This window comes from Pimephales promelas, chromosome 5, assembly GCF_988280905.1.
Source record: "Pimephales promelas chromosome 5, fPimPro1.hap1.1, whole genome shotgun sequence".
In the NCBI taxonomy this organism is placed as follows: Eukaryota; Metazoa; Chordata; class Actinopteri; order Cypriniformes; family Leuciscidae; genus Pimephales; species Pimephales promelas.
In genome coordinates, this window is record NC_142773.1 from 32,098,783 (window position 1) to 32,125,182 (window position 26,400).

General features: G+C 36.2%; 1 protein-coding gene across 3 annotated transcripts in view; it reads left to right on the plus strand.

Moving 5' to 3' along the window:
* The first annotated feature begins 336 nt into the window (after positions 1 to 336).
* Positions 337 to 26,400, plus strand: part of col15a1b (collagen, type XV, alpha 1b) — a 39,141-nt gene continuing 13,077 nt past the window's right edge. For 2 of the 3 annotated variants that reach the window (XM_089131311.1, XM_089131312.1), the window contains exons 1-13: positions 11,332 to 11,753; positions 14,276 to 14,823; positions 16,844 to 16,918; positions 17,107 to 17,205; positions 18,648 to 18,756; positions 19,553 to 19,593; positions 20,418 to 20,591; positions 20,782 to 20,808; positions 22,591 to 22,653; positions 22,785 to 22,871; positions 23,042 to 23,104; positions 23,204 to 23,335; positions 26,326 to 26,379. In XM_089131311.1, the coding sequence (XP_088987437.1) occupies positions 11,507 to 11,753; positions 14,276 to 14,823; positions 16,844 to 16,918; positions 17,107 to 17,205; positions 18,648 to 18,756; positions 19,553 to 19,593; positions 20,418 to 20,591; positions 20,782 to 20,808; positions 22,591 to 22,653; positions 22,785 to 22,871; positions 23,042 to 23,104; positions 23,204 to 23,335; positions 26,326 to 26,379 (1,719 nt within the window). In that variant the 5' untranslated portion in view covers positions 11,332 to 11,506. Of the gene's footprint in view, positions 481 to 572; positions 638 to 11,331; positions 11,754 to 14,275; positions 14,824 to 16,843; positions 16,919 to 17,106; positions 17,206 to 18,647; positions 18,757 to 19,552; positions 19,594 to 20,417; positions 20,592 to 20,781; positions 20,809 to 22,590; positions 22,654 to 22,784; positions 22,872 to 23,041; positions 23,105 to 23,203; positions 23,336 to 26,325; positions 26,380 to 26,400 lie in introns of those variants that run through there. The other variant, XM_089131313.1, reaches the window with a different exon arrangement.

Sequence of the window (26,400 nt, forward strand, 5' to 3'; positions counted from 1 at the left end):
TGTAGATTTGAGCGTTTCGTCGATAATTACCACGTAAATAAACTGCGTCTGACCAATTTTACTTAAAAAAAAAAAAAACACACAATATTTTCCTCAAGCAGTGCCACATGAGAAAATTCGTGAGCAACATCGACGCCGATCCTTGTTCTGACAGCCAAGGATGATTGGAAGAAGAAAAAAACATATTTGTAAAGGGATTGAACAGCCGAGCTGTTTATGGGGTCACTGCACTAAAACGGATTTGAAAGAGTGGAGACCGCTTCTTGGAGAATTTTTGGGGTCGTATTTCAGCAGTCCGTAGCGCTGTATAGTGCGTAGACTGAGGCAGTCTTTGTTCAGCCAGTCTGAAGTGAGAGACTGGAGAGTCTGTCAGGAGGAGAGAGAGAGAGTGAGAGAGTGGGTGACAACACTCTGGAAGTGTTGATATCCACGTTCTTGCGCTAATCTTATGCTCATACTTCTGAAGAAAATGAATCTTCGGTAAGTTGATGGGATGAATATATAATTCATCATGTAAACAGATATGTATGGCCTACTGTATGTTTGCGTTTAACATCACTGCATTCGTTTAGCCTCCTGTGGATCGTTGGTGCGCATCTCGCCTTGAGTCTCTCATCTGCGCTTCATGTGATGGAAGGTAGGTGAATGCTTTTAAAAATTAAAAAAAAATTAAGTGCACATTTATCATTTAGATCATTTAGATGAACTTTTTCAGCATTTTGTCTGTAAAAAGTAAATCGCCTAAAGTAGGCTAGCCTACTAAACTATTAATATAGCCTAAAAACTACTAAAATAACTTTTAATGATGTTGTAAAATATATATTTTGGTTGATTTTGTCATATTAAATAATATATTTGACATGAAGTATATCAAAATAAACATGAAGTAGGCTTAGCCTACTTGACAAAGTTTTACAGCGTGTAATGGGAAATCAGACTGTGGTAGATTTTACAGAAAAACTGGCAAATCCAACACCTTTAGGCCTTTATGTGATATAAAGAACATGACAGAGTTGTAGACAGGTAAGATGATGATGAGCTACTTAATGAATGTGTGTGTGTGGGGGGGGGGGGGGGCGGGGGGCTGTGTGTACTTGTAACTATCTTTGTGAGGAATGGTTTTTGGACCATCAGAGTGAAGATAAAGAGAGTAAAGTGAGGACATTTTGGCTGTTGTGTGTGTGTGTGTGTTTTGTGTGAGTGAGAAAGAAAGAGAAGCTACATCAGTTAGTTCTATCTCACCTGGACACTTGGCAAAATTCTAATCAGATCTTGAAATCCTAGCAGATCAATAACTTTTTTGAACTCCTATACATGCATGTTATTTCAAATCTAGATAGATGTCTCTTTCGGGTATTTGTCCAGTATTGTATTTGTATTATAAAGCAAATCCTTCGTGATTTTTATATATATATATATATATATATATATATATTTGGTATGCAGGTATTTATCTATGTTTGCTTTTTTTTGTTCTGTTCTCCTGGCCTATACATTGTAATTATACCATATTTTAATGATTAATAAAAAATGGTTCTGTAAATATTTAAGTTACAAGAAACTTTGTATGAGTGTATATGTGTTATGGAAGCACTTGCAGAGGTTATTATAGTGCATCATGGTTAGATGGATTAATGCCCGGTAGGCCCGTGCCCAGGGCACTAGACCAGAGGAGGGCCCAGACAAGCAGAGATGAGAAATCAGAGCTCCGCTTAGCTAAACATGTACGCAATGAGAAATCCATTGTACCCATACTTAAAAAAAAAAATCGAATGAGCACCAGGGAGTCTTTAGACAGGTTCATTTCGACAGAATCATAATCTGTCCCTGCGTATCAGTACAGTGCTCCACCAACCATTTAACACCATATTTCGTATAGAAAAACAAAGTGTCTATCTGCTTGTCATCAGGTTTTATGTGGCCTTCTGTGGAAACCCTGAATTAAGTGACATGCACAGGTAAATGCATAGGTAAACATTGTGTTGTCTGATATCAATTTCTGACAGCACCTATTGGTCTGTTTGTAGAAGGCAGATTACCTCTCTTTTAGATATATTGCATATGCTTCCATCGCTGTCCAAAGCTCGGAATAGTTTCACGGCCAACTTTTTTCAACACAATTATGTGCTCAGACATCTAGAGTGGCCAAAAATGGAGGGATAAACTATCAGAAAGAAGTAAATCCTTCATATCCTCTCTGTGCAGGTTAGTTAAAGAGCTCACTGTCTTCAAAAGGCAATCATCCAAACAGCCGTGTAACTTTAGATGCTCTCCGCTGACCCGAAGAACCTCATCTGACTTTTTTTATCTCTTTTAACTGCTAACACTTTTAAAATCTTTAGTAATTTTAAGTAATAAATGTCTAAACATTTTTCAGCACTTTATAATAAGGTTTTACTTGTTAATATTAGTTATTGCATTAAGTATCATGAATTCACAATACCATTTTTGAACAGCATTTATTAGTCCTGTTAATATTATTGCTCATTGTTAGATCATATCACTTCTTTCAGAGTGTTTAAGCTCAACAGACAATACGTGACAAAATAAACGAATAACAAGCAACTTTTAATGAACACGAAGATATATCAGAAGCTACACATTCAACACAACATTAATTAGAGGATTTAAATAAACAATGGAAGATCATAAACGGCACAGGGAGCAGGTGTGTACTCATCAGAAAACATGACGACTAATAAGGAACTAGAAAACAGCAAAAACAGAGGAAATTATTACATTAAATAAAATGTAATAAAAATGGAAAGGTTTTTTGTTGTTTTTCACGTATAGACGACAACGTTGTCAAAAGGATCCCTGTTCACACTGATCTGCAACACCGATTCAAATGCTGTATTATGCATGACAATGCATGACGTCACGTTTTTGTAGTTTGCACAGAGACAATAAAAGTTTGTTTTCAGATCCCCAAATGCCATTGTTGTGTAAATGAATGGCTAAACATAAAAAGTTTTCTGTTTTTAGTTGAAAATGGCGTCGTGTAAACGACTCAAGAGACAAATAAAACCATAACTTAAGAAGAACAGCATTTATTTGAATAGAAATCATTTTTAACATTATAAAGTAAGTATTTTTAAGTATTTATTTCTTTCAAAAAGAATAAAAAATGTTACTGTCCCCCAATTTGGAACTGTAGCGTATAATTAAACATTTACAAGTTAAAAAATTCTGTAAAAGTCACTTCTGTGTTAAATAATGTTAACATAGAAGTATTGCGATGGCAATATGTGGCTTTTAAGGATGGATGACACAAAAATAAATTGCATTTGATGCTGCAAAAAAATAGTTTTACTGTTTCATGTTATTGATTTAATCCTCAGATGAAAAGGACAAAAATGAAAGAGTTAAAATTAGCCATTTTAAACAAGCAACTGAACATCTGTTTTATATTTCTTGAAGTAAGTGAACACTGAGAGAAAGAGAGTGTGAGATGTTGTTCCTCATTCTGTTCATTATTTTAGGAAGCTATTTTATCCTGTTTAATTTTGATGTTTAATGCCTTAATACACACTCTAATCAATACATTTAATTCTTAATAGATTCAAAAACTTTTCATATTAAGTTTGTACATGGATCGAACTCTCCTATTCACCTTATAATGAGGGTTAAAAGTATTATGGTAGTGACAGAATATAGTGTAGATAATAATATAGAATATCTGTGTCATTTGTCTGGGATTGTCTAACTTGTTTAAAATAACATTCACTAACTACTGATCGTTTTCCTGTGATATCCCATGAAGATGAGTTGAGTTGTTTCATATAATTTGTGGAATTTAGTGTTTTAAGTTCCCCCAGCAGTGAAGCTGTCTGAGGAGAGATCATACATTTCATACAGAGATTGTTGAAGTGAAGGCTGTTGCTGCTGCTGCACTTTGATTCATTTCTGCACTGTGCATGTTATACATGGCTTTGTCCTCATACCTGATGTAGTAAGTTGTGTAAAGATGGTCATCTGTATGCTTTTACCGTGGCTTGTTTTGGATTTGTTGGCATAATTTATAGCGTCATATTTCCTTGGGCTCTTCACTGTATTTCTGAATTCCTCACATTGAGAGCAAGGAACCCCTTGAAGTCCTCTAAATATAGCAAAGCTGTCACGTAGAATGGGTCATTTTTAGCCAAGTGATTATAGAAATATAAAATTGAATGATTTTGTCCATTTTGAACAGTTGGTCACCAACGTGTTCATTGTGGTCTGTTCCTTATTCTTGTCACACTTGGCTCTGTTGAGTTTAAATGTACCTTGGATCTTTCTGGCCACAATACTGAGGCAGACAGATCACCTTAGAAGTCAGTTAATTGCATCTTTCCTCTGTTTCTTTCAAAGGAGTCATATACTGTAATATGCTGAAAAAGCACAGTGACCCTAGAAGTGACATCATCATTTTACAAGGAAGTTCCGCTCTTCAGTTTTTCTGATATACAATACATCCATTTAGCCCTTACAGTGATATATTACACACATCGGAAAATACAACGCATTGGAAAAAACACATCACCCCTCCAGCCCCCCACCCCAACAAACTCATCTTTCCCAGGGAAGTCTGGGTAAGGGTCAGACTGAGTTTGAGAATGGTCTGAATGGATAGCCATTTATAAGTAGTGAGTTTATTAGTGTGTTTGAATGTGAAGTCACAATGAGTAGACTCTCTCTCTCTCTCTCTCTCTCTCTCTCTCTATCTATCTATCTATTCTAGTGTTACAGTTTGCTCTAGTTAAACTATATTTAAACATTCAAAGCTTAAGCCCAACCCTCATATACTAATTTTCCCCGTTCCGCTTCATTTCATGCACAGCCTTTCAAGGTATACTCCTTTGTCTGTGAGCACAGAGACTCATTCGGCACGTGTGCACTATCTAGTAGTGGACTTTTTCAAAGAGATCGAGTAATTGACAGCCTTCGAAATCACATACACTCTTGAGGACTATAGTTTTTTTTCAGGTCCATAAGTTGTAATTATTTCACGTCCACTAAAAAAGTATGGTCTATATAGTATGAGTGTGTGTAGTATGAATGTAATCTGGACATACTATATTCGCCATGTTGTCATTTCAGTAAATGTTGTCAGTTACGTCATTTCTCTGCATTCATAATTCCTCTCCTGTGGCCTCATGGAATGGTAAAGTGTCTATCATATACACACTTCAGACTCTAATGTTTTTGATATGAACACCCTGTAATTACAGTAACGTCCGTCTCGGTTGATCCAGTCACAAACCCAATTTATCAGAATTAATTTTAACATGAAGCATCACATAAAAGTGCTACACTTTACATCTGTCCTCCCACAGAAGCACTTACAAAGTAGAAAGAAAGAATAATAAACCAAATATAGATCAAGACATTAAGTCCATTCATTATAAAAACACGGAAGCTGTTTATTTATTGGATATATTTTAAATCAGTGACCAACCCAAAAAACCTTTTGAGGGCCACCTTTTCTCTCTGTGATTATTCTTTGCCTTGCTCTCCTTCTCCATGCAGGTTTGTAATTACTTTTGGGGAGCCTCCTCCTCTATTGTCAATCAACTGTGACCTCCTGGTGGCTGATTGAAAGATTTAGATTGGACAGAACTTGGGGGGGGGCTGGACATTCCTATCATTCTCTGCCCAGGAGTCGAGCCTATCACTGACCCTTAGGAACTCTGCATTACAATGAGCATGGTAAACTCCCTTAAAGCAATACCTGGTGAGTTAAGACTTCACTGGTACTCGGTCATAAGAGGGAGTTATAATGTATAACATGTCCCGCTGTTGCCTCATTCATGCTGAACTCCTGTTAATATTTGTATAACAAGGTGTAACTTTCTGATGCTACACCATCCATGTATGGCAAACAGTTACCTAGTGGTTCAATGTTATTTGAAATGTTTCATAGTTTGACAAGGAAAGTTATAGGGATTCTTCACCCATTTGCATTAAGCTTTGTATCTTTAGAAACCCAGTCATATTTTTGAATGGTCATGGGAGAAATAATGATTTAAGTGTTCCACTTCCTGCTTTTTCGAATGGCTCGCGGAGCTGTGCAATTGTGGTGCATTGTGGGAGTTGTTGTCTTACTTACAAATGCGTCCTAAAGTTATTTTCTGTCATTTCTCAGTCAAGATGGCACCAAATTCAAAATTTCTTTTACATTTTGACTACATGCAGGCCGGCGCTAGCTATAGGCAGAGCAGGTATATATATATATATATATATATATATATATATATATACTGTATAGGGGACGTTATGTAGTATATATGTATATATATATATATATATAATCATATTTGTTTCAAGAGTTTTTTTTTATTATTGGGAGTGGGGGGCCTCCTACATGAATATTACCTAGAACCTTCTAATGTCAAGAACCGGCCCTGCATATGACCCACTTTTAATAAAGATTAATTTTGAAATGGGTGAAATGTTCCTTTAAGCAGTTAAATGTAAAAGCAATGGGTTGGTCACTATAAACACGCATTACTGTAAAACCGAACATTTCCTGCTCTCAACAAGCTGTGCTTACTTGCATATGTACAACAAGAAAAAAGCGGGTGGGGACTGTTGCCGTAATGGAAACATATTACACAGAAGCAGCATTGAGTTTGAGCTTCTTTCTACTCTTATAGGTGTGTGAGGAGGTTATAATGACCTGAGTCAGAGTGAAGAACACTAGGCCACTGTCTGCTCGGACACAGTTCCTCCCTCTCACGCAGAAGCTCAATCTGATTGGTTAATAAAACTGACTTTCTGTGATGTCACACTGTGCCTTATGTCATGGTACCAAAGAAAACACAAATACATATTGCTGCAAGCTAAAGATTGGCTTGAATACCAAAGTATTTGTCAAGATCTCACTTTAGTGTGGAGGTGACCGTTTTGACAGTGTCCAAATATCTGTGTAGAAAACCGGCGGCTATGGTTGCCAGAAATTTACCTTAATAAATACAGTAGCAACATTTTAGGTTTTATAGACTTAACTTAAATTTACAGTAAAAAAAAAAAACATTTCATTATCTGATACAGTATAATGTTAAGTTACTGATACATACACTAACAGCCATCAATCACAGTTGTGATTAGAGTCACATGATGAATCTAAGCTCATAAAACACAACTTTTCTACAAGTTGAGAAAGTAAATAATAATATAAGTAGAAGCTGCTGCAGTCTCATTCACACAAACACTAATAAATATTAATTTAAGAACATTAAATGTAACGAAACACTAATGTGCATAACTGATTAGAAAAAACAAAACAAAAAACTATGAAGAAACAGTTATTTCAACAAAAATATATAAAATGTGGAGTGTCACAGGTAATTGTGGGAATGTCAATTTACGTTTTTTCACTGTAAATTATACAATTTGTTCTTTTTCACATCCAAAAACTGTAAATTTAATGGTAACTGTAAATTTAACGGTTTAAAAATGTACAGTTAGATCTATCACAGTTATTCACCGTATATAGTACGGAAACTTTCTGTTAACCAATTAAAATCACAGTGTGGGGTTTCTATTCTTAAACAGTTGGAGATGAAGATGATTCATTAAACTAATCAGACAATTTCAGACAACAGGCCACAAAATCCTGTCTGACATCAAGTATGCTACTGCCCTTGAGGAACAGCCCATGGAGTCACTAAAAAAACTGAAAAGTGCAGATTTTACTGAAGTGGAGTGTGATTTTGATTTAATGTGGCTAAGCACTGTTTTTGTTCACCCACAAAGCCTCCTTCATTTTGCTAATTGATTACTGAAGCTCGACTACTGTCAGCTCCTGTTCTCTCACTAGCGCTGATGCTAATCCCTCACTAGTAAGACCCTCACATGCACTTACAACCAATCAGTTGACATGACGGACCACCACACTGATACTTGAGCCAGTGCAGGGTTCAAACTATGGAATATGTGTGTTTGTACATGGAAATATGTTTTGATGTAAAATGAGTGACACATCTTTAACATTGTTTATGTTTTCATATGATTTGCATTATTTATACATGGGATTTCCTGACACATTTTGTGTCGTTTCAGTAAGTCTGTTTGAGTGACGTGCTTGATCTTTAGTGGTGAGTTTCTGTAATTCACCACTAGAGAGAGCTGGATGATCACTGTTTGTAATCTCACAAGGTTTCTGAGACATTCTGGTCAGTTTGATTGTTGATTGTTTGATTGTCATTTCATTCCATTTACAGAAGCTTCGTGATGGAATCAGTAGTTAGTATATTCTCAAAAAGTTTTTTTTTAATCAAAAGTCGCAGTGCCTGAATACCACAATAAGTGCTTTGAGAGGTTGAATTCTGCAATAATTGGATGTTAGAATATATTTTATCTGTATAAATACTTGCTTTTTGCAAGAAATGTGATGCAAAATAAGGACTTAATTCGTGTCTAGCTCTTAATTCATGCTCTGGCATTTAGAGGACAGTACTGTCTAATTGCTCTATTAGGCATAATGCCCTTGAGCGGAGGCCACGGTTGCTAATTGAGACTTTTCTATTGACAAGAAATTCACAGTATTGCACAGCTGATGGCTTTTGACAATAAACCAATTACTGAATGTTATTGGGGTACAGGAAAGGGTAGAGTGTGGTTGGTTGGATGGGAACATCATCTTATCCTGCTTAACCTTTGGGTCTCAATTAAAGGCTAACAGTTTGAGTTCCTTCATGTTCACATGATGGGATGCTATGGCAAGCTGACCCTCTGCTTTCCTTATTATTGACCTTTACACTCCAAAAACCTCTTTTTTCAGGATACATTAAGAGTTATGCTTTAAAGTACACAGAGTCAGGATTTGACACAACAGGATTCATTACTGGGATGAACAGATGCAACCGATTGGTTAATTTCGTCAGATATATTTAGTGGATTTAAAGGCTGAAGGGCATTAAGACAAGTATTTGTTTAGGTTAGAGTTGTCCACCCTTTAATGATTTACTGTAAAAAATTTAAGTGAGTTTTTTTTAACAGTTTTTGAATATGAAGACTTTAAGTCTTAAGGCTTAGACAGCTATTAGTATCCTTGGACAATAGCGTTCTGTCTATTCAGTGTGTGCTGTAGATGTGTCGTATACGCTTTAAATGCCTACGCTCAGTTTCTGTTTGGTTGTCAATGTTTTTATCATTCATCAGCTGTAAAAAAAAATATTCTGAATGATGTCGTTTCACTATGTGCTTGTTATCGTTCTTGTTTTATAGTTTTAGTGGGAATGTCCCCTTTGCCCCTTAATTCAGATCTACATGAAGATGTCCATGTCTTCTCCCAACAACCTGATTGTAGAGCCCTAACAATCTGCAACAATCTCAAGCACACACTGTCACTCTATGGATCAGAACAGACTCTCTTTGTCACTGTTGATGTTCTGTGATCACTGAGCTGTGGAGACTTGGCTGATGAATTTGGCTCAATATTTCCATGCCCTGGTTTTTCCCTCTGTTTGCAGAATACAAACTCCTAGTTTTCCCATGTTTCTGGACATATGAGGCCTTCCATAATATGACTGCCATTGTGATAGCTGTCTGATTGTCTGATTTAATCATTATTTTGAAAAACATAACTTATATTCAGCAAGGATGCATTAAGTGACATATCATGAAAATCTGACTTTTCCGCTATAATGGTGACCCCGGTGCATCTACCAACCCAGAAAACATGAAAAGTGACAACCCAGTAACTTTGTTTTGGGAAGCCTTTCTATGCAAGCATGTCAAAAACTAGCCGATCACATTTCGTTACCTTTCTGACGTAGGAAGGGGATAATAATCAAGCGTAGCACCAGTTCTGGCAGGTCTCAGCTGATCCACGTCTACCTATAGGACTATGACGCCTATCACCATGTTCATATATAAGCTCCTTCAGGATTTCCGGCAGCTATCGCACTTCTCAGGAGCCAATTCCCTTCCTCCATCCCCAGCTCCTCCTCCTCTCGTCAGTCAGGATTTGGCATTCTGATTCCCCCTGAATCAGACTTAAATTCTCAAATTATGTTGTCATCAAAATTAATGAACGATATCTGCTATACATTCAAGTTGGTTCTGTTCTGTTTACCCTATGGGGGATTATTGTTGCTCTCCCTGCTCTTATCCATGGGTGCATGAATGCGCAGGGAGTTCTCGGACAGAACGGAACCATACCGCCAATCCAAAATGTATGCTAATTGTCAATCATATTTGACGATAGTGGTCCTGACAGAATTATAATATTACCACCCCTTAATCTGCACGTTTCCTCCCATCCGAAGCTCATTTAAAGGATCGTCCGTCTTCTGAATGGGCGGGGAGAAGCAGCTCATATGCATGTAAGGGGACACACACAAAAATGGCCTGTTTTTGCTCACACCCAAAAAGGGGTAAATTTGTCAAGCTATAATACACAGATTCTTGGGACACCATAGATTTAAATTACATCTTGTGAAAAGGGGCATAACAAATCAGCTTTAAAAATGTCAGTAAAGACATCTATTAGTGTTACAAACAATTTCTATGAATAAAAAATAATGATAATATTATAATATAATTAAGCAGCAAGACTGTTTTCAACATCGATAATAATAGGAAATGTTTTATGAGCATTAAATCAGCATATTAGATTGATTTCTGAAGGATCACGTGACACTGAAGACTGGAGTAATGATGCTGAAAATTTAGCTTTGCCATCTCAGGAATTAATTACATTTTAAATATATTCAAATAGAAATTAATTATTATTACTGTATTTCGTATCAAATATATACATGCTTGTTTGGTGAGCATGAGAGACTTAAAAAATAAAAAATAAAAAATCTTACTCTTATGTCTTATGTCTTTAGTGTCTTGAGAAACATGTTTTCTTATCAATGTTGAAAACAACTGAATTTTTTTTTTAAACATGATAGTTTTCTGAGGATTCTTTGATGAATAGAAAGCATTTATTAGAAATAGAAGTCTTTACTTTCACTTTTGATCAGTTTAATGAATCATTTCACTCCTGCTCTGTTTTATTATCTTCTTTACCTTCCTGAACTTTCACTAGAACTGAATCCTAGTGGCACTGGACATGTCTTCTCATGGAAGTGTGCTGCTCCCTGCACTCAGTGTGACTTTGCTTGCACTATATCTTTATAAGATAAAGAAAAAACATTTAGCAAGCTTTAAAGCTCTCCATAGCTGCACACTGTTGTGAAATCCTAATTTTTGTAGGCAAACTTCCTTGCCATGGGCTGAATGTTTGTCAGAGGTGGTAATAGGTGGAGGGGGTTTAAGGAGGGGGCCGAAGTGGGGGTCAAAGGCTGTGCGTTCTCCCTGTGTGTGTGTTCAACAATCCCATTATGATGGCGTAGAGAATCGGACATTTGGCTGCCCTGCCGAATACCAAAGTCTGCGTGGTGCACTGGGGTACCGAGGGGGTTCCTAGGGGGTACAGGCAGCAGTCGTGCGGGAGGAGCGACATAGCACGTTCTGGTTGTTTTGCAACAACGGTCGAAGCACGCTCATCTACCTCGCTCGGCCAAGCAGCATGGCGGTCCCGGTGCTGCCCCTGACCTGTCTGGTGCTCCTGAGCCTGGTCAGAGTCTCCTCTCAAATCCAATGGTTCAAGTTTCTATGGGTCCCAGAGACGATCTCACCCACTCCTGCTGTCACCACACCTGCACTCTTCACTACAGCTTCAGAGGAGAGTATAGCCTTCCCAACCTCCCCTTCTCAGCCCACAGAGGGATCCAGCAAAGCCCGAGCTAAGAAACCTCTCCGAATGTGGAAGAGTGGTGAGTGTCGGTGCGCTGTATACAATGTTTGTCATTTTTACAGAAAAATACTGTAAAATGCTACGATAAAACCTGTTGATTGGTTAAACGTACGTCACCCTACCATAAATGGTGAAGAGCTTTAGTTTATTGCATAATATATAATTTTACTGTAAAATGCTGTAAAAGTTTACGTTTTTGCTAGTGAAAAATATAAAAATTTATGGTGAAAAACAGTAAAAGGACATTTGTAGAAGTCCCTGTGTTTCGCAACATGATTTGTATTGAAATCATTTATAATTAAATACTAAATAATTTGGTTTCTTCATATTTTTGTTATCAGTAATGTATATTAGTATGTTTTGTGTTCCATTTTATGTTGTTTAGCTAATGTTTGTTGCATTATTTTAGTGTTGTGTGTTACCTTGATGGTGTTTTATGTTATATCCTGTGCACCAAATGAATATTGGCAATGTTTAGTGGAAAGGCCATATACAGTGAACTCTGTTTCACCATGACAGGGGTGAAACCGATTGTAAAATATACAGGCATCCTGTAAACATTGTCAAAGTATATTTTCAGTGAATTTTGAAATTCAGTGAGTTTTGAAACATATTTGTGAAAGACCAGCCATTTTCAATGTTAACCCGAAGACCCAAACATCCTCGCTGACCAAATATATTTAGTTTCATTGAGGATTTCATAATATATTTTGTAATAAACCAACCGGTCTTGTTTGTTTAACTTATTCAAATGTAATTTGGATTTGTGCAGGTGAATCATTACTGAGATAATGTTTCACCCATGAGGCTAACAGGTAATAAAACACAACTTTACTCTAAACTCCAACTCTAAAATGTTTCTAATTGTGCCATGCCGTTGTGTGAGAGAGATCAACCTGGTGGTGTTCGAAGAGCTCTAAATCCCTATCACATGATATTATAATAATAGGATTAGCAGCAGGAGGTTTTCTGAAAATTGGGGTCGTTGGTGGAGCGTCGGTTACAGGTCCATCTGCTGATTACAAGCATAGAGGAAGATGTTGAAATTAACCATGGGGTCCAGATGTGTTCCTTAAGATCTCATTTATCCCATTACTTCATGCAGTCACTGAGGCACTTTTACTACGTGTCTCTTCATTGCATTTGAATGTGATGTGGAGTTTACTGTAGTACGTTGTGTTTACTAAATCTAAGAAAGTTTGTTGCTGTGTGTACTTTCAGTACAAGCTGCCGTGAACTGTGATTCATTTACATAGACAGCATTCATGTGGTATTAAGTTTAAGCTTTCAGAAAATTATGAGTTTGTAATTATGAGTTCTACGAGGATGTGAACACTTACTACAAGTCGGAATCTTGTAATTATGAGATGAATGCATCTTAATATTAAAGCACTGTCTGAGACGGATCACTGTTTGTATCACTATGGTTGTCTCTGCACGTTCCGAGATATATCTAGCTGCAGAACCACTGTAATACCAGTAATGTTTTGCTATGTTACCCACCAAAACGGAGATGTTGACATCATTTTGTGTGAATTTGTCTAAGTGCAAGATGATTTAAAAGAGAATTCAATTCAGTATTTGCACGCTCACTGTGGCGCAGCATTCCAAGTTTGCACTTTGCACATAGAAAAGTTCTCTTTCATGTATTCTTGCACATACATGTTTAGATTGGCATGGCTTAGAAACATGAGCAAATGATAAACTCATGTGACGTTTACACCCGGGCCATCGAGTCCTGCCCAGTACTTTCGTTATTGTTTTGTGTATGCCAGAATTAGCGATGACTGGCTGTTTGTACACAGAAGGCAAGGTGTGCTTTCTTGGTCTCACGTGCGCTTGTGTGCTATCAACACCTAGTTAATGATGGCGTAAATAATTAGTCATAATAGAGTCATTGCATTGAGAATATGGCACTGGCAATGAACAAAGTTTACAAAGAGTTTGTTTTTTGACCACTTTTTTCTTTTTTTTGGACCATCTCTGTTGTAATGGATTGGGAAGCCAAAATGTTCCCAGACAGGACATTTATAAGATTTATGCTGCAGCTCTATCTGCGGCTTGTCTCCTTCGCTTGCCATGCTGAACTCTGTGCAACACACCAAAATGTAAGCAAGTGTGATGCCCGCAACAGATTTACATACTAAGAGTTGATTGGACAGAACTCTCATGTGACTAAATTCGCCATTTTATTATTGTCACATCAGTTACCTGAGTCAGATGTGTTTCTTCACTGCCATTCATAAATACTCTCCCGTGGCCTTATGGGATAGTAAAGTGTACACCCCATTACAAAAACATACATGATTTTTGAATTTTAATCAAGTTTTACATTTTTTTGGTGAACTTTTCTTTTAATAAGCATGAAATATTGTTTAAATGTGTATTTAGACTTCATTCCTTCTAGACTTCATTCCAACACTTTTTTAGACTGTTCATTTATTAGGAGACATGTTTCACAATTGTGAGAAGGAATATTATGACTGTGTATATTGTCCTTCATTTTAATCATTCCCCTTGTTACTGGTTGATTTCTTTCAGAGCGAGGGTCCAAGGGTCATCTAGAGCTCACTGAGCTAGTTGGCATTCCTCTTCCTCCTTCTGTGTTCTTCATCACTGGCTACGAGGGTTTCCATGCCTACAATTTTGGGCCCAATGCTAATGTAGGTCGACTGACCCAGTCCTTTGTACCTGAGCCCTTCTTCTTGGACTTTGCTATTATTGTCACCCTCAAGCCCTCCAGCTCTCGAGGAGGGGTCGTGTTCGCCATTACGGATCCCTCCCAGAAGATCGTACACCTGGGCTTGGCCCTGACGCCCGTGGAGGACAAGACCCAGAGGATTGTACTGTATTACAGCGAGCCAGGGTTTGCTGCCACCGTGGAGGTGGCTTCCTTTAAAGTGCCTGACATGACACAGCAGTGGAACCGCTTCACGCTGACTGTCGAGCATGAGGAAGTTCGGCTGTATATGGACTGTGAGCAGTTCCACAGCGCACCCCTGAAGAGAAGCCAGCAGCCCCTCAGCTTTAAGCCGGGCTCAGGCATCTTTGTGGCAAATGCCGGCAGTACTGGCCTGGAGAGATTTGTGGTATGTCACCATCTACATTTTCACAAAACTGATGATATAAGATGAGCTGAAAGGTTTTTTTATTCATACCTTGCTCTTTGCTTTTAAGTCTTGTATTTTTTGATTTTGACGTGCATATGTGAGTTTAGAAAATTGACTGGGGCACAATGACATTCACATTCTTCACCTTTTTTCATCTATGACTGATCCATGATCAAAGAGGTGCTCAAGGTTATTCACAGCCACCTACAAACTTAGAAATAAAGGTCCTTTATCGGCATCAGTAGTTCCACGAAGAACCTTTAGTGGAAAAATGTTCTTCACACTAAGAAAAATTGTTATTTTAATAACTTTTTTAATTTGGGGAAACCTAAAATGGTTCTTCAATGGCATTACTGCAAAAACCTATTTTTGGAACTATTATTAAGAGTGTCGAGCAACATGAGAGTGTATAGGCAGGCACAAGGAGGCAGTGCTCTGTCATTTGTTTGAGTGATGATGTTTCCTGTGATGATAATCTGAAGTTGGATGGGACATTTTAATTTATTATCAGTTGATATTGGATTAATTGTGCATGCTCATTTTTCCTTTGGCCTCATCTAACACTCAAAGTGAATCTGTAAAACAATTTGAAAATAAATTAATTATTATTGTACATTATAAGGTTGTGATGCCTAACTCAGATTTTAGTTTTTAGTGTTTTATTTAGTATATTTAAACGAAATATTACAGAATTTAAATATTATTTATCTATCGGTTTTCTATGGTAGCCCAGACGTGCTTTGGTAAATCAACATGAAAAGTTTCAATTATGTGTTAAAAACTAACAAAAATCAAAATTCAACATTTGAATTTTAACAAAAAAGTCATAATTTTAACATAAATACCTGTTTATGTCATAACTTGGATTTCTTTTAAGCTTTAATCCTTTTTTATAGCCATTATCGCCCTGACTTTTAATATTGGTGCATATACCTGTTTGGAGCTTTCAGGAGAATCATTTAGTAATTTTGATCATTTTTGATTTATTTTTTTTTTTTTCAAAATAATTTTATAACACAAAACATAAAAATTAAACATTTGAAAATATTACTTTACAAAATCATTAGGTGACTATAAAAAAAACCACCCTAATTTATTCACATTCACAACATGATTTCAAAAAGCTTCTCAGAAGTTTTGTCCTCTGCCTCTTATGATTTGAACTATTCCAGCTGAGGAGCTTTTGTCCCATGAGTTGGTGTGTTATTGTGTTTAGGGAGGCTTGTTGGCATGGAGAAGACTTCAGGAAGGTAGAATCCTTTGTGTTGAATGGTACAATGCTGGGCCTCCCTCAGGAAAAGAAGACCATGATGAACAATGAAATTCTCACATCCTTCTGTACAATTGCAGAGAGAAATGATGACACTCTTAAACATGGCTTGTACCCAAAATGTCTTAGGTTGAAACTTCTTGAGAGTTGTAATTGTTGTTGTGCTCTCTTGGAAAAGCACTTTTGAGGTTTGTCAGTTTTGTTGTTGAGCTTTTGTTATTTCATATTTCCCATCGGAGGTAATACTAATGAAAGTTATTGTTATCTGTAATGGATGTACTTGAATGAGTCATTGTTTCATGGTTGTTTGGACCATGACATTTCATAATGTCTTTAATAATGAAAGTAGCTGATGGCCATCATAATTCTCTGCTGAATTTCAATGAATGTGCATGGCTAAAAAAACCCATTAAATCCTAATGAGTAAAGCAGGAGGTGCTTCACCTGAAAGCCTGCTGATAATTGTACAAAATTGATTACTTTCCCTTAAGCGCTGCTGGCACATCTCGAAGTGCTGGATGAACATGTGCTGCTCTTAGAATGAAAATAACACAACAGATTGCATTCTGACAGGAGCTCTTACAGCGCCAGGCAGCACTTATGTATGAACAATCTGCAAAGGCACACAGCAATCTTTTACACAAGCAGCTTGTTTTTGTTTTAAATGGCTGAACCTCCACATTTGTCTATATTTTTCTGTTACTCTCTCTTTCTCTCCTGTTCTGTCAGGGCTCTATCCAACAGCTGGTGATAAAACCAGACCCCAGGGCAGCAGAAGAGCAATGTGAGGAGGATGACCCCAGCGTGAGTGCATTTTCGTTACTCTCTGTCTCTTTACTCTTATTCATCTCAGAATAAAATTACACTGACTTTGACTTTTTTTAGAAAGGCAGATTACTTATAGTAGATTGAGAGGGGATGTTTCTATGTTTCTTGAGCCGGCACTCCCTCTTGTGGTGGAGTTGTTTGGCTCACTGCTGAATGTTTTGCAGGGGGACAGAAGTGGTGATGGTGATTATGACGATCAAGAAGAGTATGGGAGACGTAAAGAAATCTTTGGTCAGACAAATGAGAAAGAAGATAAAGAAAAGGTTAGACAGATGCACCTCATTGAACACATTACATCACATTATCTATTAAGCAGATTAAATTAAATATATATATATATATATATATATATATATATATATATATATATATATATATGAAGAGTTCAGATGCAAAAGCCTCTAAATGCCATTTGAAATTTTCTTCTTTAATGATGATTTTTTATCAAACTTGTATATTTAAGTTCAGTAATTTCACTTAAATAACAATTAATAGGTAATTATCATTGCCATTTAAGTGAAATCACTGAACTTAAATATACAAGCTTGATAAAAATGATCATTCTAGAAGAAAATTTCAAATGGCACTTAGAGGCTTTTGCATCTGAACTCTTCATATATATATATATATATATATATATATATATATATATATATATTTAATTTAATATATATATATATATATATATATATATATATTTTTTTTTTTTTGAAAAACAAATAAATTCAATGAATCCAATTATCTAATTTTGTCAAAATTTGTTCCCATCACTAGCATTTACTATGTACTTTCCCCATAAGAATTAAGGCGTCATTTATTAAATCCATATCCTGGACCATAATGCCATTACCAATTAATTGACATTAAATGGGTTTAAATCTTTGGTTGTCTCCCAAATCACAAGATTTACTGCATTTACCCATACGGTAACAGTTTATAATAACTGTTAGTTAAGCATTAGTTAAGCATTAGTAAACAGTTAATTCAAATTCATCATTTATAAAGCATTAATAAACATTGATAATCTGTTTATACTGTAAATATAGCTATAAAAACTTTATTCTTGATTTATAAGCATCTGTCTTTAATTGTATTTTCATTAATAATTATTTTTATTAATATTCATTTATCATTTCTAAATGAAGTATTGCATTATTTACTAACCAGTTATTTAAGTTGTCAGTGGTTCATAAGAGCACTTAGAAAGTGCAAGTTAATTATTAATAAACTATTTAAATACATTACATTAAAACATATTATTCAGACATACAGTAGTTGTTACTTAGTGTGTTAATAAATTATTTATTAACATGTATTTCTACTGTAATTCATGATTAGTTCAGGTAGTAATAAAGCATTTAGTAATGGTCAGTTTACTATTTATGTGAGCTCATCTAAAGTGAGGACTATGCCATTTGACAGCGTCTGGCCGAGACTTCTCTTACTGTTATTATGTTTTTTAAAGTTGGCCAGTGCCATGCTGGTGTGTGTTTAGTGCTGGGATACTTGTTTGTTGAAACGATGGAATATGGGGATCAGATGGGGTGGTAGGAGTGTTTAGAAACCTGCAATTCCATGTGGTACCACTACTGATGAAAAATGACCCACTTGACCTTTAAATACTTCTATGAAATACAATTTTAATGTTGTATTGGAGTTTATGTTGTAAAAGTGTTTGTATCAGTTGGTGTATTATTGCATACAGATGCATAGACCCACCTCTCCTGTGCAAGCCCCGCCCACTGTGTCACCTGAAGAGGAAGAGGGGGAGTTCTCAGGACATGTGACCCCTAAAGACGAAAGGCTGCTTGGAGGTGAGGGGACACTCTTTAAATATAATGAACAATTAGCTTTGTTTTGCCTCTTTTGTGACTGATCATATTTTTTATTTTCTAGATATTTGTACACTACTGGCCAAAAGTTTGTTTTTTAAATTTTTTTGAAAGAAGTCTCTTATGCTTAATTCATTATGGTCCTTCTAATATGTTGATTTGGCTCTCAACAAATATTTCTTATTATTATCAATACTGAAAACATTGTTTTTGCTGCTTAATATATTTGTGGAAAGATTTGGAGTAAGAAAGTTTAAAAATGAATACTTTTATTCAGAAAGGATGGAAGACACATTGATTAAAAGTGACAGGAAATACAATTACAAAATATTTCTTTTTCACATAAATGCTGTTCTTTTGAAATTCCTAAGAATCCTTAGTAATATATGGTTTCCATACTAAAAAAAAAAAACTTTTAGTTTCCATTACTAAAAAGAAAAAAAAAAGTAATATATGGTTTCCACAAAAATTTTATGTGGCTCAACTGTTTTAAACATTCATAATAATAAGAAACGTTTCTCAAGCACCAAAAATATATTACAATGATTTCTGAAGGATCATGTGACACTGAAGACTGGCGTAATGATGCTGAAGATTCAACTTTGCCATCACAGGATAATGTACTTTTTTAATTATAATTAAATAGACAGCCTTGGTGAGCAAGAGACTTGTTTCATAAATATTACAACATCTTTATTCCAAACTTCTGCAATTAAATCTTAATATTAAAATTGTCTCTTATCTGATTATGTAAAATGCTTGTTGTTAATTCTTTCAGGGACTTATCACACAGATGGAACGGGGGAGAGTACAGGGGATGTAAGTGACTTAAATTATAGTTGTAATCAGGGTTTAAAATTAACACCCGTGGGTAAAAATAAACTGTGTCGGGAACACACTCAAATCAGTAGCCAATTTGATGTTACTTATTATGTTTACTCGCTTTGCTGGCTGGGGAAGTACGTGTAAGCCAACTCTGAAAGCCAAACTAACTCATGGATCATCATGATAGTGCACTCAATAATGTCCACTATGGTTTCGTACACCACTATAAATGGCTGTCAGTCTTTGTTATTTTTCAACATCCTTGATTTTTTTATGTTCTTTGTACTGTAATGTATGAAATCCTAACATATATATATATATATATATATATATATATATATATATATATATATATATATATATATATATATATGAAGAGTTCAGATGCAAAAGCCTCTAAATGCCATTTGAAATTTTCTTCTTTAATGATGATTTTTACCAAACTTGTATATTTAAGTTCAGTAATTTCACTTAAATAACAATTAATAGGTAATTATCTTTGCCATTTAAGTGAAATCACTGAACTTAAATATACAAGCTTGATAAAAAAATGATCATTCTAGAAGAAAACTTCAAACGGCACTTAATTAATCTGGTTTATTTATTTATTTTGGCTAGTAGAAGTTCTGAATGGCCGGTAAATTAAATACTTAGTAGCCAAATTGACCGGTGAGTGAAAAAGTTAACTTCAAACCCGGGTTGTTATAACAAAAAGAATATTTATTTTTGAATAAAATGCTAATGCTATTTTATGATGGTTAAAATGATGCAATAATCCTACATGTTCAAGTACAGTGTTTCCTCTTGAAATGTCTCAGGGTTTAGGCCAGGGACAAAAAGGGGAGCGTGGAGAACCTGGACCTCCAGGCCCCCCCGGACCCCCTGGACCATCCCTTCCACCGAGACATTCAGGGCAGCCTGGACAGAGAGGCCCACCAGGACCAATGGGCCCACCAGGAGGACGAGGCAGAACAGGGAAAGATGGGCAATCTGTATGATTATTTCCTGTATTTTTTCTCTGTATGACGATAAGACGTTATTGAATATGCACTGATTACATTTTTGCTACTTCTCTTTGTGAGACTAGGATACCTTTTATCTGTAAACATAGTATTGTAAAATATTTAATATCCCAGTAGTATTCGGCAAATTGAGTGAGCTAATCTCTTGCCTGTTTTACAGGGAAGCAAAGGTGAAGAAGGAAAACCAGTGAGTAACAATTTGCTTAGATACAGAGAGACTGGTATGTACTGTACATGAAGGACATTCATTCAGGACAGTATGTTGAGTTAATATATTGACATTATCGTGCACATTATTATTGTAAATTGAACAAATCCTTTCTGGTAGAACTCAATACATGAGAACTATTTGATTCTTTAGAACTTTAAGAAGAAAGAAAACTACCTTAGCATTGCTCTGAGATGAGCAGTGTCACGATACAGTGTGTTGAATGAAGTGAATCCAAACACAGGAGAACACAACCACTTAAATAGATGTAAACAGACAGAGATTAAGGGTACATTTACACGACAACCATATACGATTCACACTGATATGCGAAAATGACTAAAAACTCTGTATTCTGCTGCTAGGCCATTAGATGGCGATGAAACACTATAGACTGAACACGTGATAGACATGTCCTCGACCGAGAGCACATGCACAGCAGTCCGCCCAGCTCGAGCCTGTCCGGGCTCCTCAATCACTGACGACAGGCAGCCGCCTCCTGTTCCTCCATCAGCCTTAGCTGCTTTTCACTATACTGTTAGCTCTTAAAGATAGCCATGAACATCGGATTCGAGCAGCAGAATTTCAAAATCCTCTTTTAGTTTAGTTTCTTCCGTCATTATCATACTTCCTCTCCACAGAGCTTGTTAGCTTAGCTTCCAAACAAGATGGCTGATATTGATTCAGTTTCTGCAAGTGAAGTCTCACCCACTGATCTGTAATAGGCCTGTAGGGGGAGTCCCACACTTGAATAATAATGAGCTAATGTTTGTAGTCTCTACACTTTTTAATGAACTGTGACTTCCTGCTTATTATGACTCAAAATGACGATTTTTACATCATAATAAGCAGGAAGTAAAACACTTTAATCCTTATTTCTCCCATCTCAAGGGAAAATAAGGGAATAAACCATGACCATTTAAAAATATGACTGGGTTTCTAAAGGTACAAACTTAATGTCAATGGGTGAAGTGTCCCTTTAAATACATGGTACAAACAAAGGGAACTAATGAGATGATTAAGGAGACCACAGGTGGACAGGATAATTAACTAAACGAGGGGATGAACATGAACAGATGACATTCAAATAGAGCACAGGAATTCTCTTGGTCTTCTTAGCATTACACATATGAAAAGTATCACTTCATTTCTACAATTTACAAACCAAATTAAATGTAATCATTATAAAAAATGAATGTAAAAAAAGAGAAAAATATTTCATATTGAGTCCCTTGATTGTTTCATATCCTGTGATATATATACCCATATCTGTTTGGTTTCAGACTTTGTTTGCTTGCATAAATATTTACTAACTTGCAGAGTTTTAATTGAATCTGTCTCATTTTTAATGTTGGAGTAGTCACTACCATTTTTAGCTTGAATGTGCTTCTGGTGTCGGTTGCTTGATGTTGCAAACTGTTTTTTTTACTATCATATTATTTTAATTTATTATCATAATCATAAACACTGTTTTGTAATGCTTTACTGCGCTTTATCAGTCTTTAGTTAATGGTAAATAAATCAGAAAAGTGAATTTTTGCAATATTTATAAATAGTGCTGACAGTATCTGTTCCTTGTTTGTATGTTGTTTTTTGTGGTTTATTTTTGTTTCAGTTTTAATATTATAGATATACATGAAATAGATTATTTCCACGTTGAAAAATTAGGTGGATAGAATGAAATGTGAAGTTTTATGGATTCATGTTTACATCCCTTTTCGCTGATCTTAATATATCAGTCCACGTTTCTCTTTAATACAGGGACAGAGAGGTCCACTAGGACTTCCAGGATTACCTGGAGAATCTGGAGTTAAAGGAGAAAAGGTGAGGGATAATGCAGTTGAGTTGCCTCCCAAAAATGTGATTATCCACAATGTAGAAAGCACTTCCTACTATGCCCTTTTGTGTTGTTGTTTTAAGCTTTAAATTAAAATCCTGTATTTATATCTTTTTAGGGTGATCCTGGGATAGGTCAACCTGGATTACCTGGTCCACCAGGGCCTCCAGGACAACCAGCGTCATCCAACCCAATTAAAGTTTCAGTGAGTACATTGAACTAAAGGTATTGCTTCTTGGGGGGGAAACTGAATTTGTTGCTAAAGCATGTATAGTTCAAAGCAACATCTTTGACTACTTTAAATCTGATGCACATAGTTCTGTACACATACTGTGATTCTTGTTTATTAAAATGTATCTAAATTTTTACTGACAGTATGGATTTGATGCTCTCGGCTCTGGTTTTGGAGACGTTGACACTGATACCGAACGTCTTAGAGTGAGTAAAATCTGAAGACATTGTTACATACTGTATTTAATAGCAATTAACAGTAATGATTGTCAATGTTTATCCATCTCTAATAACATCATATTCTAGGGTCCACCTGGTCCTCCAGGCCCTCCTGGGAAACCTGGCCCACCTGGTCCCAACAGCCGCTTTGGGGGTTTGGTCCCTGGACCTCCAGGTGCCCCTGGCAAGGATGGCAGAGATGGGCAAGCTGGACATCCTGTGAGTGTTTTCTTTCATTTAAATCAGCTGCTGAAGAATGTCTCAGTTTGTGTACTATGTACTTATGTTGTGCCTGTCATTGCAAGTTAACTCTGATGTCTAATGCACTCAGACAACTTGAAGCTTCGTAAAATAAGTAATTTAGGCCAGCAGATAAATGATTCATTCCCCATCAAGCACTTCTCAAGAACAAGAGTTGCTAAATGATGTTTGAACCACAGTCTTTTAATGCTCATGGTGTCTTCTTTCCTTCTCTCGATAACCCAGCAGTTTGAGGACTGGTTTAGTGGGTCTGGCACTGACTCTGGGTTTGGCTCTGGGTTTGGCTCAGGGTTTGGTAAAGGACAGGCTGTGCCCTGGTTCGTTCAGGTCACTGAACTAGTAGGTTGGAAAAGGCAGCATTTTCTCTCCAACAAGTTCTGCTTTTCCTCATTTGCCTAAATGCAATCTGAGAAGGTTACAGTGGTGTATTATGGCGCTTTTCCATTACCAGTACCAGCTCGACTCGACTCGGCTCGCTTTTTGCTCCGTTTTTTATTGCAGACAGTACCGCCACAAATAGTACCCGGTCGTCAAAGCGACGCCTTTCGTTCCTCATTGCCCCATCAAGCTCTCGCTGGATCCTCTCTTCGGCAACCAAACAAAGGAAAGTCTGCATCTTCTCGTTTGACCACGGCGTATTCTTCCTAGTTGCCATAATAATAGTAAGTTTAGTAAGTAATCTGGCGTGTGCAATGATGATGCAGTGAATGGTGACGATTCTGTCTGACCAATCAGCAGTCGGCATTGTTTTCACGTCACATTTTAGTATCGGCTCAGCTGGCCTTAGCTCGCTCAGAACCTCGCCGGAGGTGATACAAAAAAAGGTACAGGCACAACTTTTACACAGTGGAAAGCCAAACAAAGGCTGGTTAAGTCAAGCTGGTAATGTGTAGTGGAAAAGCGCCATTTATGCATGTATTTCCCCCGTTACCCAGGAAAATAATCACCATGGCTTTCCGTCACACATTAACCTTTTTTACGTATATCTTCCAATTCTGTCTTTATTTCTTACAATTGTGAGTTTATATCTCACAATTTAAAGTTTATATTCATATAAAAATTGCAATGAAAAAAGGTAATTGCGACTTTTTATCTCAGTGGCGAAATTCTTCTTTCTTGCAATTGCGAGTTTCTATCTCACAATTCTGAGATTTTATAATTTTAAAAAGTTATAATGTATGAATTGTGAGATAAAACTCAAAATTGCGAGAAAAACAAATCTGAATTGTTAGAAAATAATCACAATTAATAAAGGTTTATGTAAAAAAAAAGTCGTAATTGTGAGATATATAATATATAAATGTCACAATTATCTGTAGTATTTTTTTATTCTGTGGCGGAGACAAGCCAGCTGTTAGATGTTTTAGAAGTTTAGATTTAGTTGATGTGGTCCATTTAAGGTTGCATTTCAGGACAGCTTGAAACTCTGCTGCCTTTTTCTGAACGTTGGAGAAAATCTGTCTTTTTTAATTTTGAACTGTCTGCTTATACTAACAGCAATGGCAACTTAAAACATTATGTTGAAACAACATAATCATTTTTGTCATATAAAGACACAACTCAATTCTAATCACATTTATTTGTATAGCACTTTCCACAATACACATTGTTTCAAAGCAGCTTACAGAAAAGTCCACATTACAATTTAGAGTGATCTGTTATCAGAGGTAACTGTCTAAGTCATGTATTTCAGAAATGTACATATGCAAAATTAGATACAGTTTCCTAAAAAAAATATTAATTTAAACAATGTAATAATTAAGGGCAGAAACAATGAGCTCATTGAAGTAATAAATACTTGTATTCAACAAAAAATGTATAGTATTACTATATTTAATTTGTACTTGCTGCGAAAAAAAAAAGTAATGCAGTGTATCTGTATCGACCATGGGGTCCGTTCTTTGTACGTGGATTACTCTGTTATCTGGATTTTACTGTTGATGATTTGATATGATCCAGGATTGTTAGGTTCTTCGAAGCTCATCCCAGTGTTGCTCATGTCATAGCAACTGGTCTGTGATTTCATGTAAATGCTCTTGACTCTTTAGAAACTTTATTAATGCTGTCACATAACAAATTAATTAAAATTAAGTAAAATTAAATTAATTGCTAATTGCAACATTGAAATCAAAATATAAAGCCTGCTGAAATGCTGGAAACAAACAGTACATAGCCTATTTAATTCATTGGAGTAGCTTGACATTTGAGCTGGGGATAAAATTAAAATGAATATGTATATCTATTTTGGGGTTGAGAATATAATTTTTTTTTTTTAAATGTTTAGTAACATCTCTTTGCCGATGGGGGTGCATGGGGGCAAGTTCCGTCCATGATTTCATTTATCTATTATAACTTGAATGTCCTTTTGGTCGCTTGGTTGTTTCCTTATAAACATCCAAATATTCATACATTTTTTTGTCAGGCGTGCATTTTTCTTTTTTTGTCATTATGTAGTTGTCTAGCCTCTAGTCAATCGCTGTATTGCTGATCATGGTTTCGAGTATCAATATCTGCCCTTTCCAGTGAACACAAGAACACGCAGTAATATCAGACAGATATTTTAATCAAATCCACAAATTCGTTTGAAGAACCAAATTAGCCAGAGATCAGTTATCACAACATCTGGCATCTGTCAAATCATCTCATATTTATTAAGCGAGGTACGAAAAACGGACCCCAGTGGTGTCAAAGATGGTCCTGGAAGAGAGGCCACTGTCCAGAGTAGTCCTTGCCTCAACACACCTGCCTGAAGGTTTCCAGGATGCCTTGTGAGATCTTGATTAGCTGGTTCAGGTGAGTTTAATTGGGGTTAGAGCTAAACTTTGCAAGACAGTGGCCCACCAGGAGAAGGATTAGACGCCCCTGGTGTAGATGCTGACTTTTACAATGTTTTGTTGATGTTAAGTCATGTCATAAAGGTGGCGTTTTGATCTGTTTCACCTTTAAAGGGTATGCCTGGCCAGAAGGGATTAAATGGACAACAGGGTCTGAAAGGAGCAAAGGTATGAAAATGATCCAATCTT